Here is a 22023-nt window from a genome sequence, read left to right as displayed (position 1 = left end):
GAGAGAAGAGAGAGAGAGAATCCCAAGCAGCCTCCACACTACCCAGGCAGAGCCCGACTCTGGGGCCCAACCTCACAAACCACAAGATCATGAATCAAGAATTGGACACTTAACCGACTGAGCCACCCAGGCGCCCCTAGAAATCTGGAGATTTATGCAAAATCTTCCCAGTTTTATAAATTGACTAACTCAAGACATTAGTAGCAGCCATTCTTTTAAAATGTAAGTCAGATCATGTCGTGGCTCTGCAAAAATCCCCGAAAAGTCTCCTTGAAATGGTTCCTGCAAAGATCACAAGGCCCCAGGCCACACAGGATCTCTGCCCCTCAGGCCCCCCCCTCCCCCATTCAGGACCTTGGTCTCTGAGCTTGCCAAAGAAGCTTCTGCCTCAGGCTGCTCATCCCCCTCTGCTCCTGCCCCATACCTTGTGGCTTGCTCCCTCATTTCCTTCAAATATTTGCTCAAAAGTCGCCTTCTCAATGAGGCCTTCCCAGACCACCCTGTTTAAAATTGAAAACCTCCCCCAGCGATGACATTCCTAATTTCCCTTACCCTGATTTATTTTCCCCTTAGCACTCAGCACCATACCGTATCATTTACTCTTGGCGATGTTTATTGTCTGTCTTCCCTTACTAGAATGTAAGCTCCATAAGGACAGAGATTTTGTTTGTTTAATCTATCGTATATTCTATGGACCCAGAACCATGCCTGGTACACAGTAGATGTCCAATAAATATTTGCCAAATGAGTAAATTAATTCAGTGTTCAAAAACATCTTGAACGTGAACCAAAACATATTTGAGTACAAATCTAGCCCCAGAATCAGTAATTGTAAAAAAAAGCTATTGCCCTTACATAATGGAAGGGGAGGGTCCTGGGACACACCCACTCCCTAGGAGGTTCTGCGCAGGGGTTCACACTTAATCCTTTGGGGTAGGGGTGGGGTTGAAGGAGTTCACAAAGCCCATACAGCAAAGTGTAAGAACTTCCTCTTGGCCCCCCCAAATCAGCAGGGCTGAAAAAAGATCACACATCCCCTCATCCCATCTTTCACCCCAATTCAGGGTGACTTACTTTCCATCTTTTGAACCCCCACTCCTCCCTCCCAAGGAAGAGGAGATGGGAGTAGGGAGCTGAGAGATGTACAGTCTTCGTCAACAGAGAGTCATTTATTGAGCTCCTAATGTGTGCCAGGCACCAAGGAGGAGCACACAGAGGTATTAGATAAGGTCCCAGCCCTCAAGGAGTTTCTTGATGGCTAGGGGAAAGGAAAAGGGGGTGGGCAGAAGCTGGTATCAATCACAGGCGTCTCCCTTCTCTCCGGTGGTCTTGGGAGGTAGGACCCACAAAGGGACAACTTGAATGGGTGTCAAGTCATATATGCACCTGCCACACATGTACAAGACACACGTGCAGAGCCCACACAACTACAGAACCCGTGTATAAGACACAAGAAGTATATGTGCCACACGGGGGATGGGATTCACATGCAGAGTCCATATGTGCATAGGCCACATGGGTAAGACACAAGAACTGCATCTCCCCCAGCCAGGTTGACTAGATGGAGGTAGGGCTCCAGGCCCCGGCCAGCTAGGCCTCTCAGGGCTGGGGCTGGTACTGGCCCTCAGTGGCCGTGAAGAAGTCCTCCAGCACGCTGCGCAGGTAGTCAAAAGTGGGCCGTTCCTCTGGCCGCTCCTTCCAGCACAGCATCATGAGGTGGTATAGCTCCTCTGGGCAGTTGTCAGGTCGCACCATGCGGTAGCCTCGCTCCAGGTTCTGAATCACCTCAGGATTGGTCATCCCTAGAGGTTGATAGGAGAAAGATCAAGGATTCGGGCTTTGGAAGCCCACAGCAGGGATGATGTTTAGAATGTTTAACTGGTATGGTGTGAGCACCAATCAATCCCAAAGGATCTTGGTCTTCACCAATGGTAACAGCGTACTTCAGGTACCTGCCCAGTGTCAGTCACGCCACTTGGAGTGTCTGTTGTGGCTTAAGCACTCAAAACACGTAGATGTTGAATGTGAGACCTGGGGTGAGCCACCTCCCCTCTTTGAGCCTCAGTTTCCTCATCTGGGAAATGGATTATATAGTAGCTCCTACCTCATAGAGCTGTTATGAAAATTGAGTGAGAGTGCATATAAAGCACCAAGTATAGTGCCTGGAGAGATGCTGCATGAAGAATATCTTTGAGTATCACGATCTGGTGGGGAGAGATGGTGGCAGGTCAGGGCCCAGGACAGAATGGGAGCTCACAGACAGCATAGTGGTGAGGCTTCTCTGGCTTTGGGACCGGGCACATGAGATGCTGCATCAGGAAACCAGATAGACCCACCCCAGCAAAGGCCCCTGTGTGACCCAGATTAAATAATTTGGGGGCCACTTCCTTTAAAACCTGGAAATTCAAGGACATAGATCAGTGAACTACACACCCATGGCTAGAGGCGAGAGTGCAAACTCACAGTCTACACCCAGCTTAAATATAGCCCATAGATCTACTTCGGTTTAGTCCCTATAGTGTCTTTCAACAATTTGAATCAATCACTGATATTTGGATATGGGCAAATTTTCCTAAAATTTCAACTTTTGGCTTTTGAAAAAAAGAAAGGATCTGTTTTGGGGGTCCCTATGTCTTAGTAGCAACCATCCTCTGGAATAGATGCTCACCCAGGTTCACCCAGGTCCCCATTACTCCTCATTGTCTCCTTAACCCTGAAGCCACATTTCTGTTGCCATACTTCTGTTGCCATCATACTTGTAATGTTTTTGTTGCTGTTTTTTGTTGTTGTTGTTGTTGTTGTTGTTGTTGTTAAGTAGGCTGTATGCCCAATGTAGTGCTTGAACACATGACCCTGAGATCAAAAGCCATATGCTCTACTGACTGAGCCAGCCAGCTGCCCCAATGCTTTGTTTCTTCTAAAAGAGAAATTCTCTATGGGTTCACCTCTATGGGCCCAGTGGAGGGGCAGTGAGGACACTTGGCAGGATGACTGGAGTGTGGTTCTAGCCCCGGTGCTGCCCTTGGACTCTGTGATGGGGCAAATCCCGGGCAGGGAAGTCCTTCAGGTTCTCACCTGATTCTAAGGTACTTTTACCTTCCTAGGAGCAAAGTTCTGTACATGTTGCTCCCGGGCTATGTGAAGCTTCTGCGTATCTGGCCACTGTGCTCCGTGACCTCTCTGCTCTGTCTTTGTGTTCCATTTCCTTTCCCCATAGTTTCCTAGCAAGTTACTTTAAAAAAAATTCCATCCGTCTTGGCTGAATTCAGGGGTAAAGGACTTTGTGCAGAAGCTAGAGGGTAGGAATTAGTTGTTTACATGTCTCTCTCATTCTTTAGATGGAAAGTTTCGGAGGAAAGGGAAGTCAGCATTTAGTGAGCACCTACAGGGAGTCAAACTCTTTTACAGATAGTCTCATTTTTCATATCAGGAAACTGAGGCTCAGAGAGGTAAAGTCACCTGCCTAAAGTCACTTGCTCAAAATGATGATTAATAATAAAACCTAACACTCTTAAGTGCTTCGTATGGGCCAGGTACTGTTCTAACCTCATAATTTACAGATGGGGAAAGAAAGCATGATCTGATCAAACTCAAACAGAAAGTTGGCCTGAATGGCAGATCTGGTAATAAAGGCAGGCTTCCTGCCTTCGAGCCAGATCCTCTTCTACCATCCTAGGCTGCCTGTGTCTGAACTAAAGAAAAGAGCTGGGATTATTGAAGCAGGAGAGAAATCGACAGAGATGGACGCTAGCCCTGGGAGATGTGGCACCTGACTGGGCTTGCTGGAGTCCTCAGTGAATACAGGAGAAGCAGTTAGAAAGATTCAGATTCTGAACCAGGGACAGATGAAGTAAATAGAAAGACATGGATTTGCTGCTCGTCCCCATTAGTCTTTCAGCTCCTGCCCTTGGCCCTGACCTGGGTAAGGGATGCGGCCATGGGTGACAATCTCCGTCAGTAGGATCCCAAAAGACCACACGTCCGACTTGATGGTGAATGTCCCGTAGTTAATGGCTTCTGGTGCTGTCCACTTAATGGGAAACTTGGCCCCTGGAGGGAGGCAGAGTGAGGTCACCTGGGTCTGTTTGGCCAGACCCTGCAGGCCCCAGACTTCCCTTGTATCCCACACCTACCCTCCCTGGCTGTGTACTCATTGTCCTCAATGAGGCGTGCTAGGCCAAAGTCTGCAATCTTGCAGCTCAGGGTGTCCGACACCAGGATGTTGGCAGCCCTCAGGTCACGGTGGATGTAATTCCGTTCTTCAATGAATGCCATGCCCTCTGCAATCTGCAGGCCAGAGAGGAGGTCAGCAGTCCTGGACCAGACATCCTTACCCTACCGGGCTGTGCACTCGCCCAGCCCCTCCCCAGTCTCCTTACTTGGGCTGCCATGTCCAAGAGTTTGTTGATGGTCAACTTGATGCCTGGAGGGGTCTTGAGGAAATCCACCAGGCTCCCTGTGAACAGAAGCAGAAAAGTTGCTAACTCAAGCTGGCCCAGCAGAAAGCTCCCTGACCCTTGTCCCCTAACTGGCTATTTAGAAGTAGTGTCTGACATGTGGAAAGAAGAGTAAGGGGTGAGAATGGACAAGTGTGCATTCAGGGTGAGGATGCCCAGGATACATGAAGTCTTTTCCCAGGGACTAGGATGGGGTATGCTTGGAGAAGTCTGTAAGCTTCTTATCACCAATGGGGTAGAGGTCAATGTCCTGCCCCATGTCCAAAGCCCTGCACAGTCCACATTCATAGTTGCTTCTCTTTCCTCCCCTTCGTCCTCTTTCACTCTATCCACCCTAGACAATTTTGAGGTTTTTCATATAGACCACTGGGCTCTCACCCCAAAGTCTCTTTTGTCCCATCTCTGCCTGCTAAAAATTCTACTTTTCTTTCATGGCCCAGCAAGACTATTCCTCTAGGAAGCCTCTCTAGGTCCTACCAGGCCTAATAAATTGCATCATTATCTACATTCCCCATGGCATGCTGGAATTTTCCCATGGCGAAACTCTGGTTTTCCTAGAGTTTATGCCACATAACTAAAATGAGTTTTCCCTGATAGTAGGAACATTGTTTTGTCCATCTGTGCTCCCAGTGCCTAGCCCAAAGTAAGCAGTGATAAATGTGTGCTGAATGTATTCAATGGAGTATGGAAAGAGGCGCCTGGGGGCCTGAGGGACCACATCTGGTAATAGAGGGTGACTAAGAGATGACCAGGGATGGAAGCTACTAGAACAGAGCTAGTAATTGCTTGCCCTTCTCAAGAGATTAAAAGCCTGGGTAAAGATGGCAGCAACCTGGGGTGCATGAGTGGCTCAGTCAGTTAAGCGTCTGACTCTTGATTTCGGCTCAGGTCATGATCTCACGGTTCGTGGAATCCCGCCCTGCATCAGGCTCTGCAATGACAGTGTGAGCCTGCTTGGGATTCTCTCTCTCTCTCTCTCTCTCTCTGCCCCTCCCCTGCTCTCTCTCTCTCTCTCAAAATAAATAAGCATTTAAAGACAGCAGCAACCTAAGTGTCCTATCATGAGTGCTGAATTAGTCACCAAAGATAAAAGCCTCACCCAGACACAGTAAATACATTGCATGAACTGCCGCTCCTGCATCCGGTCCATGGCAGATGCTGGTAATCAACCCCAGCACTTACTTCCAATGAGCCTCAGCATCCTCCTCAACACAGAACTTCAAGCAACTACCATCTGAAGTTGGCCCACATGGTAAAACCTATTTGCCACTTCCAGAATCCACTAGCCAAAAGAGTGACAGATCTTATAGTCCCAAAGAATCTGAGCCAGATGACAACAAATTTATTGAACAGACACTATTCTGTCTGCTCTATATACACTGACTCTTTCATCCTCACAAAGGCCCTATGAAAAAGTTACCATTGCATTACTACCACCATTTTATAGATGAGGAAGCCATAGCAGAGGGAAGTGAAGTGATCGGCCCAAGGCCACACAATCACGAAGGCAAGATTCTAATACAGGCAGTCAGATCCTAGAACCCTTAAGGACTACTCTAAACTATTTTTGGGTGAGCCCGTTTTGATTTCTGATGTTACACTTGGGAAAAATGAGCACCAGGGATGGGACAGGGACTTGGCCTGAGTCACACAGCAAATTGGTGGCAAAGGTGGACCTAGAAACTTTTATCCACCTCCCTGGGGGCTCTCCGTCTGTCCAAAGAAGGGCAAGGGGCTCACCTAGAACTGAAAGAGAGGGATTTGGGGCAGATCTGCCCTCCCAAGGCTCTGGGTCAAAAGGAAGATAGAAATGGGGCTAGGGACACACTCGTTTGAAATCAAGCATCCTGAGATCAAGGTAGAGCTTTGAAAAAGGCAAACAGGATTGCAGGTCAGGGAAGATGAGAAGTCAAAGCTCTTCCAGAGCCTTCCACTTTAGCCTGTGCTCCTAGACAGGCTCAGACATCACACCCTCTTCTTGTCCCTGGTGGTGACTCTTTAGAGGCCCAGAAAAACAAGAAACCCTCAGTGCTGAGCCCGGCGAAATGGCAGATCTCCTCCATCCTCTATTCAGGAGCAGAGGGAATGTGTCAGCGCCCCCCAGCGGTCAATGACAGTGGCGGCACCCACCATTCTCCATGTATTCCGTGATGATGTAGATGGGCTCCTGGGTGACCACCGCGTAGAGCCGGACCAGCCTCTGGTGTTGTAGCTGCTTCATGAGGTTGGCCTCGGCCAGGAAGGCGTCGGGGGACATGCTGCCCTGCTTCAGGCTCTTCACTGCCACCTTTGTGTGCCCGTTGTAGTACCCTGGGGCGGGGAGGGCTGGGGAGTCACTGGGAGCCGGAGCACCCAGAGCCAGGTAGCTGCCTGGACACTCTCTGGGGACTCTCACGACCTCAGCGGAAGCCTCCCCTTCTCCCCTTCCCCCGCAGTCCTGGAAGGCTTCACTCACCCATCCACACCTCCCCGAACTGGCCAGCCCCCAGCCGCTCCACCAGCTTCAGCGTCTCCCTGGGAACCTCCCACTCATCCTCCCACCAAGGCTTCTGGGGCTTCTGGGTCTGGCAGGGGCGACTCAACCGCGTGCACAGCCCGTCCGAAGCATCTGCGAGGACAAGGGAGGGGAGTTAGGGTTGTCAATACGGCGGGACTTGGTGCCGCCACTCAGTCCCCACTTGGCCAAGGAGAAATAGACTGGCAGGGGAGGTGTGAGGCTGTCACCCCGACACCTGGGCTATCGGGTGCCGCACCTCACCCACTGCGGGGAATGAAGGAGCGCGCTGAGAGATGGGCGGAGGGTACCCCCCCCCCCCCAGAGGAGCTTAGGGGAGGCAGGCTGGTGGGGCACAGAAGAAGGCGCCTCAGGCGCACGTCGGAGGGGCTCCTGCCTGGGCTCACTGGTGTAATGGCGGACCAGCTCGTGCAGGCCAGGAAAAGTGATGCGGGGGGAGATGTAGAAGCCGCCTTTGTCCAGGTTACGGATCTTGTAATGTTTCACCACCTCTCCCTGGTTCTGGTCGAAGTCCCGCACGGACAGTGAAAACGATCCTGGGTGAAAGAATGGGTGAACGAATGCAAAAAGAGGGAGAGGGTGCGCCCTGCGAAGGGCGCCCCTAGTCCCGCGCCCCTTCCCTGGGATCTCGCGGCACACACCTCCGAGCCGCGGTCCGGCTCCGGGGCCGCCCCGCCCCCGCCCCCGCCCCCGCCCCCGCCCCCGCGGCCCCGCCCAGCCGCTCACCCGCGGTGCTCTCGCTCTCCCGGATCAGGAAGGAGCCGTGCGTGTTCCCGGGCGCCAGGAGCTGCCGTTCCGCGTCCTTGCGGCTCAGGTTCTTGAAGAACCAGCTGCGCAAGGCAGAAGCGAAGGCAGTCTTGTGTTGTTGGTCACTTCTTCCTCCATCGCCCTCAAGCATTCACCACTACCCCCCCAGCACCCCTCCTCCGCTCCCATCCTTCGCTACGAGAAGTCCCCACTTACGGTTCGGGCTCCAGGCTGTTCGCTTTGGCCACGAAGTTGAAGGGGATGAAACCTTCCTGGCCCGTGGTCAGGGACTGCGCCTTCCACCACTCGCCGCTCCTGCGCGACAGAGGAAGTCAGTGGGGTCCGCCTGGCCTTGGATTCGGCTGGAAACCTTCAAAGCCCCCAGTTACACCATGCCACCCCAGCCTCCAGCCCGGCACTCCGGAGCCTCCCATTTTGTCCCAAGGGCTCCCGCTGCATGCCACTCAGGGGCCGCGCGGTACAGGGGATCCCTGCTCCCTCCCACGCTCCCGTGGGGCAAGGATGGGTGGCGTGGAGAGGACACTCACTGCTCCAGGATACGGAGCTGTTCACCCTTCTCGAAGCCCAGGTCTCCATCGTGAGAGGGCTCATAGCTGTGCAGAGCGATAACCAGGTTGTCTGTAAAGACAGGGGTGGGGGTGGGGGTCAGGGAGAACCAGCCTGGATAGGCTGGAAGCACAGAGTTCAAGAGTTACAGGGCAGCGAAGAAGATCAGGGACAAGAAAGGTAAGACAAGGTAGAGAGTGGATAGGGAGATGGGAGACAAGAGCCAAGGATCCACAGGCCTTAACTTTCAGGCCCCACTGGTTGTGAGGTCACCTTGCAATGGTGAGGCTGGGGGATTGGAGCCTTCGTAGGTAACTAGTGGATCCCTCACATCAGAGCCATTCCGCATGGGCAGCTGTAGGGTGGGGGGTGAAAATGGGGTCAGAGAGCAAAAGACTGGTCAGATACTGGCTCCCCTCCCCACTGTTCTCACTTCTCCAGCTTGGCTGGGTCTTGTCCCTGAATTTACCAGCTACTCAGAAGAGTCCCTTCCCCTCTCTCAGCCTCCTTTCCTTTCTGTTTCCAAGGGGAGAAGACCACTCTGTTATTCCAGTGGTGGTTTCTTTCTCCTGGTTTGTGTCCTCCCCCAGACTCCCTCACCAAGTCAGTCCCCTGTCTTGCCTCTTACCGTGGCCTTGCCATCCAGTGGGACTATCGGGTAATGGCAGTTCTCACACACATCGATGTTTTCCATCCAGTCATCTTCAGGGTTTGAGCTGCAGCTACAGCCCATGGTCCCTGGGGGAATGGAGAGGGGGCTGAAGGGGCTCCCCCAAGATCTACTTCCCGGACATCAGACATCCTAGGGCCTTGCCCTGGGAATTTCCACAAGTACCTGAGATTGTCAGGCCCCCAACCCCCATTCACCAGCCACAGAAAAGCTGAAATGAGGTCCTAGCTCCAGACTGGTGCTCCCTCTGAGCCCCCAGGCCACAAGTAAAGTCACACATGGGCCCCCACTGAGCCCTAGGCCCCGCCCTCCCACCTGGGGTGGGCAAACCGCCACAGCTACCTTTGTTAGCCTACTTGCCCACTTCCTGCCTCTCCCCCAACCCTCTCTCTCTCTCTCTCTGCCCATCCCCCACGTTGGAGGAATACCTACTAAAGTTCACACACACTTCCCCAGGCCGTGGAGGAGACCTGAATTTTCATCTTCCCCTACCAGAGAGGTGTGTGCACCCCACCTCCTATTTACAATTCCCCTTTCTAGCCAAGGAAGCCAGCCAAATGGCAGACTCCTGCTCCCTAATGTCAGCGGTCAGGCCCCAGCCCCCCCAACCCCCCCGCAACAAGTCTCCTTCAGAGGGTTCTTTCTGATTCTCACCAGCAGAAAAACCTTCAGCGACACTATTGACCATAACTTTTCTATTTGTTTGCTTGCTTAAGCAGTGGAAACTTTTTGTCAGATGGAAATCAAGCAGAACGCAGAACCTCATAGATAAAACAGGTACAAGTGGGGCTGTTCTGCCTGAAACAGAGTAGACTGGACGCCTCATTGTGAAGCCCCCAGGAGTCCTGAGAGCATCTCCTTCCTGGGGCTGCTTCTCTGAACTGCTTAGAAATCACTAGTCCTCAGATAAAATTAACCACTCAAGACCCTTTATTTTTTTTTATCTTTTTTTTTTTAACCTTTATTTATTTTTGAGACAGAGAGAGACAGAGCATGAACAGGGGAGGGTCAGAGAGAGAGGGAGACATAGAATCTGAAACAGGCTCCAGGCTCCGAGCTGTCAGCACAGAGCCCGACGCGGGGCTCGAAACCACAGACCGTGAGACCATGACCTGAGCTGAAGGCAGACGCTTGACTGACTGAGCCACCCAGGTGCCCCAAGACCCTTTAATATCAAGATCAAATCCACCTCCATGGTCTATTCTCTACACACACACACACTCACACTCACACTCACACTCACACAGCCTTCATTTTTATCTACTCTTGCCTTTTCCAAACACCCCATGCTATTTTCTTATTCCATACCTTTGCACGTGTGGCTCCCCTACCTTGAATGCTCTCTTGTCTACCTACTGAACTAACTCAACCTTCCAGGCTCAGCTCAAATATCACCTACTCTGTGAAGCCCTCCTACAACACTCCACTCAAACAGAGTTGTCAATTTAGTACTGAGTGTCATGACTGGACTGATTTTATGTGTCAGTCGCACTGCATTTCCCACTCCCTTCATGAGACGGTGGATTCATCCAGAACAGAAGCTGTGCTTTATTTGCCTAAATGCTCCAGCATCCAGAACTAGTTGTCATTAATAAATGTTGACTAGTATGCGGAGGATTCATGCATCCCATCTTCCAGGATCTTAGAAGCTACCAAGTCTAACTTCTGATTTTAGATGAGCAAACTGAGCCTTAGATAAGCAGGCCCGGAGAGGCCTGCTTAAACTCACCCCATCTAGGGGCGCCTGGGTGGCTCAGTCAGTTAAGCAGCCGACTCTTGATTTCAGCTCAGGTCAAGATCTCACAGTTCATGAAGTTTGAGCCCTACGTTGGGCTTTGCACAGAGAGTGGAGCTTGTTTAAGATCCTCTCTCTCTCTCTCTCTCTCTCTCTCAAAAATAAATAAACTTAAAAAAAAAAAAAAACCTCACACAACCTATTTGGGACAGAACAAAGCTGGAGATGCTAATCCATGCTGGGACCAAGTAGAAGTGGAGGGAGGGTAGTGGAGATTTTTTTGGTTTGCAAGACTTAAGGACACATGTCAATTGTATCTCAATTCAAAAAAAAAAAAAAAGACTCAGGATGCCTGGCTGGCTCCGTTGGTGGAGCATGTGACTCTTGATCTCAGGGTTGTGGGTTCAAGCCCCACGCTGGGTGTAGAGATTACTTGAAAATAAAATCTTAAAAAATAAACAAGCAAACAAAACAAAAAACTCGAAGACGGGCCTCAGAATCAGAGAGACCTAAGTTCAAACCCCAGTTCTGACGCTTACTGTATGACTGCTGAAATCATTCTTCCTAAGCTTCACTTTTCCTTTTCTGTCAGAGGGGTCTTAGTATCCCTTTCTCATAAGCTTGCACAAATGTTAGCTTAGTTTAGAGCTTAGAAAGACTTCCACCACTGCTCATTTTGCCCTCCCAGGCCCTACTTTGGAGGATGGGAGAATGGAATTGGTAGATAATCCAATGTTTCTTTTCTTTCTTTCTTTTTTTTTTTTTAAGTTTATTTGGGGGGGTGGGGGGGGCAGAGAGAGGGGGTGAGAGAATATCCCAAGCAGGCTCCACACTGTCAGTGTAGGGCCTGACGCAGGGCTCAATCTCAGAAACCATGAGCTCATGACCTGAGCCAAAATCAATAGTTGGACGCTTAAACGATTCAGCCACCCAGGCCTCCCTTGAAAGTCATGTTTGTCAAACTGAGATACTCAGGACCCTTCATGGATGCCAGAAGTCATGGGTGTGTGTCTTCTCAGAACATGAGTGTTACTTGACCTTATTCATAGAGTTAAGCAAACATAGACCTGTTGTGGAGGAAAATGTAAAATGTACGTGGAACTTTAAGCCAAATCAAGAGACTTTCAAGGAAAAGGATACACATTCACTCTCCCTGCTCCTGTGAGGAGTCCTGGAGTGTGGGGGAGAGACATTCGAGAAATCCTGCTCAACCAGAGTCTACCCATCTGTGGCTGTAAATGGCTTTTTGACAGCTAATTTTACTATGGCTAGGAACTAATGAGCAGCAAACGCCTTCAGAGAAGCCCTGATATCAATCTGGAAGCAGCCAAAGACGAGCTGAGCTATGGGTGAGGCCGTGAGCATCGCGTTGTTTGCGATATTCAAACAGGCCTTGGAAGATCACAGGTTGATTGTACCGTAAAGAGAACGCCAACATCAGATGGAGGTGGACTGAGATCGTAGGGCCCATCTAGGCTGACATTCTCAGAGGCTTCAGAAAAGGGTAAGAGACAGATGAGAAAAGTTTGGGGTTGAGGTAAGGGGATGAATTTGGATGCGATAGCGAGCAGAAGCCAGTGGAGGGGCCAGAAGGAATCCAGGCTGGAGATCACAGGGCTGGAAGCTGGTGCCTGGTCCAGGCTGGAGTCATGCGGGGAAGGGAAAAGAGCCACAGGGCCTTGGGCCACGGTCCAGGACAGCATGCAGACAGGATCTATATCATGGACTAAATCTGGGCCTACCAGAGAGGACCTGACATCCCTAGTTACTAGGGCCAGGGGTGCCTAGGTGGCTCAGTCAGTTAAGCTTCAGACATTTTTTTTTTCCTTTTCCTTTTTCTTAAAAAAAAAAAAAATTTAACATTTATTCATTAAAAAAAATTTTTTTTAATGTTTATGTATCCTTGAGAGAGACAGAGAGACAGAGCATGAGCAGGGGAGGGGCAGCGAGAGAGGGAGACGGAATCTGAAGTAGGCTCCAGGCTCTGAGCTGTCAGCACAGAGCCCGACGCGGGGCTCGAACTCACGAGCTATGAGATCATGACCTGAGCCAAAGTTGGACTTTCAACCGACTAAGCCACTCAGATGCCCCAGACTTTTTTTTCTCAAAAAAAGTTGGTTTTTTTTTTTTCAAGTATATTTATTTTGAAGTAGGGGGAGGAGCAGAGAGAGAGGGAGAGAGAGAGACCCAAGCAGGCTCTGTGCTGTCAGCCAGATGCGGGGCTTAAACCCACGAATCCATGAAATCCTGACCTGAGCTGAAATCAAGAGTCAGATGCTTAACCCACTGAGTTACCCAGGTGCTTCAAGCATCAGACTCTTGCTTTCAGCTTGGGTCTTGACCTCAGGGTTGCGAGTTTGGCCCGTGTCCGGCCCTCATTAGGCATGGAGCCTACTTAAAAAAAAATTGAGGCACCTGGGTGGCTCAGTCGGTTGAGCGTCTGACTTCAGCTCGGGTCACGATCTCACAGTTCTTGGTTCAAGCCCCACTTCAGGCTCTCTGCTGTCAGCACAGAGCCCACTTCGGTCAGATTCTCTGTCCCTCCCCTATTCATCCTCTCTCTCTCTCTCTCTCAGAATAAATAAATAAGCATTAAAAAATAAAAATTAATCATATTTAAAAATATATAAAAATATATACTGGAGTCAGGAATGGGGAAGAAGTCAAACCTGTCCTGATTAAGCCCAAAGAAACTCTAACTCTTCTGGGGAATCTGACCCCAGAATTTCCTCTGTGGCTTGTCCTGTGCTCCTGGAGGCCTCCAGCAGCAGGTAGCACATCCAGCCCTCTACAAAAGTCTAAGCTGTGGAGTGTAGGGCCAGGCAGCCATCATGAGACCTTGGGGTCCGACAATGCCAGAGAGGATTTTGGTGAGTGGCTCCCGCTACTGGGAGCTCCATGTTTCTGGGAGGCCCCAGGATGATGCTGGAGGCCTGCAGATTATTTCAGTATTTCAAAAAGCCTGAAGGGAAATTGCACTATAATTTGTTTCTTAGTTTGATAAATTATATGATGGTTTCTTCAATGCATACTTGATTAAGTCTCTGATTAAAATTTAAATTAGAAAACAAGAAAATGAGCACCTAAACAAAGTAACTTCAAAACCATGAGACCTGGGGGGTGGGGGGGACTACAACAAGGAAAAAGGGCAAAGAAGCCTGGGAGGGAAGAGCTTAGAAGCACTGGTGCAATTTACCAGCCTTGTTTTATTTTTATTTTTTAATTTTTTAACGTTTATTTATTTTTTGAGACAGAGCATGAACAGGGGAGGGTCAGAGAGAGGGAGACACAGAATCTGAAGCAGGCTCCAGGCTCTTAGCTGTCAGCACAGAGCCCGACGCGGGGCTCAAACTCACTGGCCCCGAGATCATGACCTCAGCCGAAGTCGGATGCTTAACCGACTGAGCCACCCAGGAGCCCCACCAGCCTTGTTTTAAAGGTGGAGACTCTGGGGGATCAGAGAGGTTGAGTGATTTTCCCAATAGCACATGAGGACTCTAGGCAGAGGTGAAACTCAGATAAGGCTACCTACCAAGCTTTCTCCTCTACTCTTTACTCCTTGGGAAGTCCTCTAAAGAGGGTGGAGGATCCTGAGGGGCCATGGAGGAAACAGGGCAGGGGAGGAGGTCTGACAGGGTGGGGAACCACTCTTCATCAAAACTTTGATCATTGTGCTGTTAACAAAGGCCTTTTTTGTGCAAGACAATTCTCCTTCCACCTAGAATGCATGTTTCTGAGTGTACATTTAGCCAATTGGTGAATGCAAGTCTGCGTATATGAAGGCGGATGATTCTGTGAACATCGTGCTTATGTGTGCATACCCATGGGCTTGTCCAAGGCTGTTTGTGCAGACGGATGTATCACAGAATGGGGGTATGTGTAGTTTGTGCCTGTCCCTGTGTAGTTGTGAGATCGTATATGCATACATCTATTTATACACAATGTGGGTCCCATCCTTCTGGTCTTAGTTTGACAAAGATTGCTGGGTAGCCAAAATAATCTAATCAGGTTAGGAAACGAGGCCAGTAAAAAGAAAATCAAGATTAAATCTTAATATAAATGTCTCATTGTCTGAAAGAAAGGAAAAGAAGATGAAGACAAAACAGATCCAGAGAATCCCCAGGGCTCTCAGCCCCAGCAATGAGGGCAGATTCTGGGGTGAGTGAAACAGGACATTCTCTTCTCCCAACTCTGGAATTCGAGGTCAATAGCAGGAATTTTATAGATCTAGACCTCCTCTGACTAGGGTCTGTAATGTTCTCGGTCAAATTCAAAGCTGCCCATGGTCCACAGAGCACTTTGTGCCAATTATAAAGAGCCACCCCTCCCTGGGGTTTCAAACTTGGAGAGTAGAGTGAGGGCTAGATGTCAGTCCCCACCCCTTCATGACCCTCAGCATAGTGCCCAACACATGCAGCAGTGGCCCTGCTCACACTGTGTAGAACTGATCAAAAATCCCAGGGTCTGTGCAGCTCCTGGACTGGATTGTCTAAACCCAGGGCTGTTTAGGGCTCATATCACCATGAGTTCTGATTTTTGCCAACCTGTTCACCTTTATCAACTCCATAGACATTATCTCGCCTGGCTGCCTAGAATGTGTTTTGTCCCCTTGAAGAAGAAAAAAAAAAAAAAAGGGCAACACTTTTTCTCCCCTAAACTGTAAACCTATTCATTTATTGAACATTCTGTCCAAAATGTGTGCCAGCTTCTTGCCAGGAATTCTTGGTCAAGAGCAGACAGGCTATTCCAATGCAGACCATTGTGGTACTTTGGGCCACCTTGTGGCAAAATCTGTCAGGAATCATTTAAAACATTTTCTTGGCCTTTTCCTTTGACCAAGATTTGGTTGTTAGCACGGTTGTATATGTTCAATGAACAGCCTTGCCTATGGAGGCCTATGCAGAACCCTCATCATGGTACTTAGGAATCAGGGTTGGTAGGCATGGTAAATAATTTCTAACGGATAGAACAGGGATGTGTCCTGAGTTCCTTTGTGATGTAACACCCCCCGGGTTTTTTTTTTTAACCACAGAGAACAAAAAAGATAAGCTTTCTCTTAAATGCAAACAAGATGAATTTATTCTCACGAAACTGAGAGTGGCTTGACCGTAATGGCAGAGGGCCTCTGGGCAGGTTACTAAACCTCTCTGAGCCTCTCTCCATTCCTTCATCTGCAAAATGGGAACTAAAACAGGATCTCCACGGAGGGCTGTTGTAAGCATTATATGTGAGATATAGATGATCCCATAAATAAAGCGTTTAGCATGTGCTTGGCTCATAGGGAGAACTACGTACATGAGAGTTCACCTGACCCTTGAATAACAGGGCTTTGAACCGTGGGGCTCCACTTATATGTGGATATTTTACAGTAGAGTACTATAAGTGTATTTCCTCTTCCTTATGATTTTGCCTTTCTTTTTTTTTTCCAAAGATTTTATTTTTAAGTAACCTCTACACCCAACATGGGGCTCGAAGCTACAACCCCAAGATCGAGAGTTGCATGCTCTACCGGCTGAGCCAGCCAGGTGGTCTGTCTTCCTTATGATTTTCTTAAGAACACTTTCTTTTCTCTAGTTTCCTTTATTGTAGCAATACAATGTATAAAACATATAACATGCAAAATATAAGTTAATCTGGAGCCTCTGGGTGGCTCATTGGGTTGAGCATCCAACTCTTGATTTCAGCTCAGGTTATGATCCCAGGGTCATAGCATTGAGCCCTGAGATAGAAGCCCTGCTCAAGGTGGAACCTGCTTACAATTCTCTCTCGGGGCACCTGGGTGGCTTAGTCCATTGGACGTCCATCTTCGGCTCAGGTCATGATCTTGCAGTTAGTGAGTTCCAGCCCTACATCTGTACCACATCTGCACCATCAGTGTGGAGCCTGCTTGGGATTCTCTCTTTCTCCCTCTCTCTCTCTCTCTCTCTCTCGGCCCCTCCCTCACTTGCACTCTCTCTCTCAAAGTAAATAAATAAGCTTAAAAAAAAAAAAGATTTTCCCTCTCTCTCTCTTCCTCTCTCTCTCTCTCCCTCTGCCCCTCTCCCTTGCTTGTGCTCGCTCTCTAAAAATAAAAAATAAACAAATAAATAAAAATGGACAAAATATGTGTTAACCAACTGTTTATGTTATCAGTAAGGCTTCTAGTCAACAGTAGGCTATTAGTAAAGTCCTAGGGGGGATCAAAGTTATACCAGGATTTTCTTTGAATGTTTTTTTTTATTTTTGAGAGAGAGACAGAGTGTGAGCAGGGGAGGGGTAGAGAGGGAGGGAGACACAGAATCTGAAACAGGCTCCAGGCTCTGAGCTGTCAGCAGAGCCCAATGTGGGGCTCGAACTCATGAACCATGAGATCATGACCTGAGCCGAAGTTGGCCGCTTAATCAACTGAGCCACCAAGGCACCCCAGTGCAGGTATTTTTGACTATGTGGGTAGTCAGTGCCCCTGACTGTATGTAGTTAAGGGTCAACTGTAGTTAAGTCTTTGGGCAGCTGAACGTTATACACCGCAGATTTTCGACTGCGTGGGGTGGGAGCCCAACAACCCTGTTGTTTAAAGGTCAACTCTATTATTCGCGGCTAACATGAGCATTTCATTACACCAGCCTTAAACATTTTCCAGTCTAAACGCTAATATTAGCTATTATCAATTATTTTCTTTTTCCTTTGTGATTTTGAGCATTTCCATAGACCACATTTTCACCTTGAATATATTTACCTAAAATGGAATATATTTATCTACCATAAATGGAAAATCAGTATCACCATCCATAAACAGAAATCAGGGTACATTAAAACAAATTCATAATATCATCTGTAAATTCAAATTCATTACCCCCTAATATCACTCACCTACATCGGTGGTGCACAGGCCATATTTTGGGAAATGCTACAACATGAGCCAGAGCTTTGGGCTTAGACGTCTGTTGGTGAGTTAGAGAAGGGACAATTTTCTTTCTTTCTTTCTTTTTTAATGTTCATTTATTTATTTTGAGAGAGAGAGAGAGAGAGAGCACATGCAAGCAGATGAGGGGCAGAGAGAGAGGGAAAGAGAATCCCAAGCAGGTGCCCGATGCGGGGCTCGATCTCATGAACTCTGAGATCAGGACCTGAGCCAAAATCAAGTCACACATTCAACCAACTGAGCCACCCAGGTGCCCCATGGAGGGACAATCTTCTTAACTGGTCAGCCTACTGACAAAAGTTGCACGGATATCTCTCTGTGCCAAGCTCTGTACTAGCGCTGGTGACACAGAGGTGAGCAGATCAAGAGGTTCCTGTCCTTTTGGCCCTGCCCTCTCTGACAGAGGTGGGTGCCCCTCTGGCAGATCACTCCATTTTCCCAGGAGGCCATAGGCCTGTCTTCACCTTACTGATTGGTAATGTCTATGACTCACAACAACACTGGCAACGCAAAACAGCAATACTTGTCAGGAAGTAGCATTTCAAAATCACCACCATTACCCATTTACCAAGTGAACGGTTAGCTGAAGCTGTTGAAGAGAGAAGGACCGTCTCCAGGTATTGACATGGAAAGACATCCCAGTTATAACATGGCAAGCAAAAAACCCAAGACCAAAAAACATGGCGAGCAAGTTACAGAACAGAATGTAGAATGGAAGCCTATTTGCATGTAAATGGGCATCTATAAGGGGATTCTTTTAAGCCAGATTCTGTGCTAATACTTTATTTGCATGTTTCCATGTAATTCTCATACTAATCCTATCAAGTAAATTCTATAATGAACCCCATTTTACACATGCAAAAACTGAGGCACAAATGAGGTAAAACGATTTGTTTGAGGCCTCATAACAAATAAGTAAGTGGTAGAGTGGTGATTTGAACCTTGGTCTACCTCCAGAGCCTGGGCTTCTAACCACGACACTTGTCAGCAGCCACACATAGGAAACTCTGGAAACTGTTCGTGGTGAACACATCCCAGAAGTGAGGTTGGAGGGGGCTGTGTTTCTTATATTTCTGTTCATGCCTCTGTACCGTTTGAATTTTTTGTAACAGCCGTGTGCTAATTTTGTCACTGGAAAACAAAAAAACAACAAAAAAAAACCCCACCACCAATGCAAAAACCCTGCCAAGAGATACGATCATTCGAGGAGGATTCACTGTACAGCCTACTCTTCTGTTCCTCTCCCTATCACAAGAAAAGTAGGCGTGGAATAGATGATCAGGGGGAGAAAAGGTTCTGTGACCAAAGAAGTTTGGGAAATGATGAGTTGGACAAAATCAATCAGGCCCCTACTCTGGAGGAACTTTCAAAGCTTTTACAAGCTGACATTGACTATGAAATTAACATGGGTTGGGCTGGTTGGTAGCTGAGGCCATGTGGATTTGGCCCCAAGACCATTTTCTCTCCAGGTGCTTCATGAGACTGGTGTTTTGTTGTTGTTGTTTAATATTTTTTAATGTTTATTTTTGAGAGGGAGAGACAGAGAGAGAGAGAGACAGAACATGAGCAGGGGAGGGGTGGAGAGAGAGGGAGACGCAGAATCCGAAGCAGGCTCCAGGCTCTGAGCTGTCAGCACAGAGCCCATCAAGGGGCTCGAACTCACAAACTGTGAGATCGTGACCTGAGCTGAATTCAGACACCCAACCGACTGAGCCACCCAGGGACCCCGTGAACTGCTGTTCTTCAGAACAAGTGTTGGAAACGCAGCACCAGGCACTTTAAGCCAACACTGGAGTTTGGCCACATCCCTGGATGATGGTATCTTGGTCTTGCCTGCCCCCATCCCACCCTCACACCCAGCTCCCCTCAGCATTGCTTTCACTAAACGGAGCTTGGCCTTGAAGTCATCAGCCTGTGGGGGGATGTATAGCCTTGTAAGATCCAATGTGTGTTGTGTGTGTAGACCCTGACTCTGCTTCTGCCCACATATGCACACACGCAATGTCTGATGATATTTCTGGTGTTTGGGATAGGGAGTGCATGCGTGTGTGTGTGTGTGTGTGTGTGTGTGTGTGTGTGTGTTGAAGCTGTTGGGGGGACTCTCCTCTAAAGTAGACCCTGTGGCTCAGCCTAGAATTCTCACACCCACCATACACAGGAAACAAGCTCATTTGCAAAGCTATACCACAAGTGTGAGGGGACGGGGTTCACTGGCCTGCCAAGGTGCTGAGTAGGTGTAATTCTGGGTGTGAACAGCCCTCCTTTTGGTGCACCATTTACAAGAGGAGGGACTGCCTAACCTCCGTTAAGCACCTACTATGTGTCAAGTACAACCCAGGGCACATGACAGGCCCCACAAACAGTCTGTAAGGGAGAAATTGATTATTGCCTCTTTACAGATTAATGATCTGGAGTTTGGAGTCTGGAGAGACGAAGGCAATACCATTTGAGGAAATGCCAGCCCCGGAATTGTACCTGGGTCGGCCTGTTCCTGAAACCTATGTTCTTTGCACTACACCATACCCATCCACTCTCTGGTGTTTGGTTTTGCGCTACCCTCATGGTACCCAAGAAACAGAAACCAGGGACAGTGACCTTGGCTCCTGTCATAGGTGCTTTCCAAAAAGGGCCTTTGCCCTTCTCAGAACTGTGTTGACTCTTCCAGGGAGCCTTCCAGGTCACCCAAGGGAAGTCTTCTGTAGTCTCGGCCCTTATCTCATTCTCTTGCCCTGTCACTTGGCCCTTTACCCTTTGAGAAGAACCTCTGTCCCTGAGCCTGGAGGGCGAGGGGCCCTGCGTCATCTCTCAGCACATGCTGGCAGAATGAGGGGGTGCAGGTCTAGGGTGCGGATGGGTCCCCCCCCACTCCCACCGAGGCACAGGGAGAGCCAGCATGTTCTCAGCCCGCACAAAAGGCTACAGGCATCGGGCTTGGGGACGAGAGAAAGGCTGGGACACTCTAGGTGGAAATCGTGTGTCAAGGAAAACTCCAGCAGTGGAGGGTGGGGTAGGGGGACCCTGGAAAGTCTGGCTCACACGGGGATGCCCCCCATAAACTGAAGGCTCAGAGTTAGAAAGTGAGGGGGTGGGCAGGTAGCTGACTATGCCTACCTGGGCCTCCACCCTCCCAGGGTTTGAAGCAGCAATCTGCAGTACCAGCTGGCCCTGTACATGCGGGGGGGGGGGGGGGGTGTGCTGAGGCCAGACAGAGCAAGGCGGGGGTGTTGGGGAAGGACATCCTGTGACACTTGGCAGGGGCAGGAATGGCAACTTTCCAGATGGAAGCGTGGACGTTCCTTACCCAGGGCCGACTGTGCCCCTGTCTGGGATAAAAATAGCCTTTCCTCTGCCCTTTCCTTTCCATTCTCTCTCCTTCAACTTCCCAGCCTCTGGTCAGATGCTTCCACCCTGGAAGCCCCATCCCCGCCCTCCTGCATCCATGTGCTCCCAATAGGAGACACCGCAGGCTCTCCAGCACTGCTGGTCACTGAGGCTAAAATCACTTGTCACGTGTCCATCTGGATGCTCTGGGTGACTCTTCTGTCTCAATCCCTCTTTCTTTCTCTCTCTCTCAGAAGATGCTTGTCACTGGGGTCTGTCCCAGCCATCAGCAGGATTCCTGGATCCCCTGACTCAAGACTGACCATCATCACCCTGCCCACTGGGGTGGGGGGCAGTCCCAGCCTAGGCCACCACCCTCTCCCAGGGCCTGACTCTGCCACTGCCTTGCTGAGTGGCTGCAAGGAGGGGGCGTTTGCCCTCTCTGGGCCTCAGGAGGCTCATCCATCAATGGGATCAGGGACTGGACTTGGGGATTTCTGAAGGCCTTTTCAACGCCTGACAGTACATGCACCAGATCTCCAAGAAGATGCTCCCAGTGAGGGAGGGACCAGTGCAGACAGCGTGGCAGAGGCGAGAGGCAAGAGCTACGTAGGAAAGGGGGCCTCCAGCTGTACCGCACGCCGCCCACCTGACCTCTAGTGAGGCTATTCGATCCCCCTGCCCCGCCTGTAGGGCTGCTGAATACCCAGGGAGCCTCGCCCCATGCCCGGGTGCAGCACCACCCTCCCCCAGTGGGTCCTCCCACCACAGTCCTAGACCCCTGTTCCCAGTACTCCTTACCTGCCCAGCCCAGGAGCCCTCCAGCCCCATTCACATGGTCCTCCTGGCCTAGCCTGGCAGCTCACACACAGTTTCAGCTCCCCTCGCCGAGGTAGCCACCGCCTGTCTTAGCGCGCCCACGTCCCACCCTGACTTCCTGCCTCCTCCTAAGGGCTCCGCAGCCAACCGGGGCCCCAGCAGCCCAACCACAAGCCTCCAGCACCCCAAGCTTCCTGCTGCCATAGCCCCCAGCTCCTCAGCCCCTGGGGGTCCTTTACATCTCCAGCCCACCGGAGGGGGGCTCTTAGAGCTGAAGAAAGGGTACCTGAT

At 49.7% G+C, this 22023-nt stretch overlaps 1 protein-coding gene across 2 annotated transcripts; it reads right to left on the bottom strand.

Moving 5' to 3' along the window:
* Positions 1–1150: 1150 nt before the first annotated feature.
* Positions 1151–21871, bottom strand: LCK (LCK proto-oncogene, Src family tyrosine kinase). 2 transcript variants are annotated; one of them, XM_015080620.3, is made up of 13 exons: positions 21715–21871; positions 8915–9024; positions 8560–8641; positions 8268–8358; positions 7936–8034; positions 7699–7802; positions 7359–7508; positions 6913–7065; positions 6588–6767; positions 4380–4456; positions 4134–4287; positions 3919–4050; positions 1151–1802 (listed from the first exon to the last, which is right to left on the bottom strand). In XM_015080620.3, the coding sequence occupies exons 2-13, from the start codon at positions 9017–9019 to the stop codon at positions 1600–1602; spliced, it is 1530 nt and encodes a 509-aa protein (XP_014936106.1). In that variant the 5' UTR covers positions 9020–9024; positions 21715–21871; the 3' UTR covers positions 1151–1599. The 2 variants fall into 2 exon arrangements, with proteins under 2 accessions (XP_014936106.1, XP_026915594.1); XM_027059793.2 differs by lacking the exon at positions 21715–21871 and adding an exon at positions 9122–9267.
* Positions 21872–22023: the final 152 nt, after the last annotated feature.

Source organism: Acinonyx jubatus, chromosome C1 (genome assembly GCF_027475565.1).
Source record: "Acinonyx jubatus isolate Ajub_Pintada_27869175 chromosome C1, VMU_Ajub_asm_v1.0, whole genome shotgun sequence".
Lineage (NCBI taxonomy): Eukaryota > Metazoa > Chordata > Mammalia > Carnivora > Felidae > Acinonyx > Acinonyx jubatus.
This window is presented reverse-complemented; position numbering and strand designations above follow the sequence as displayed.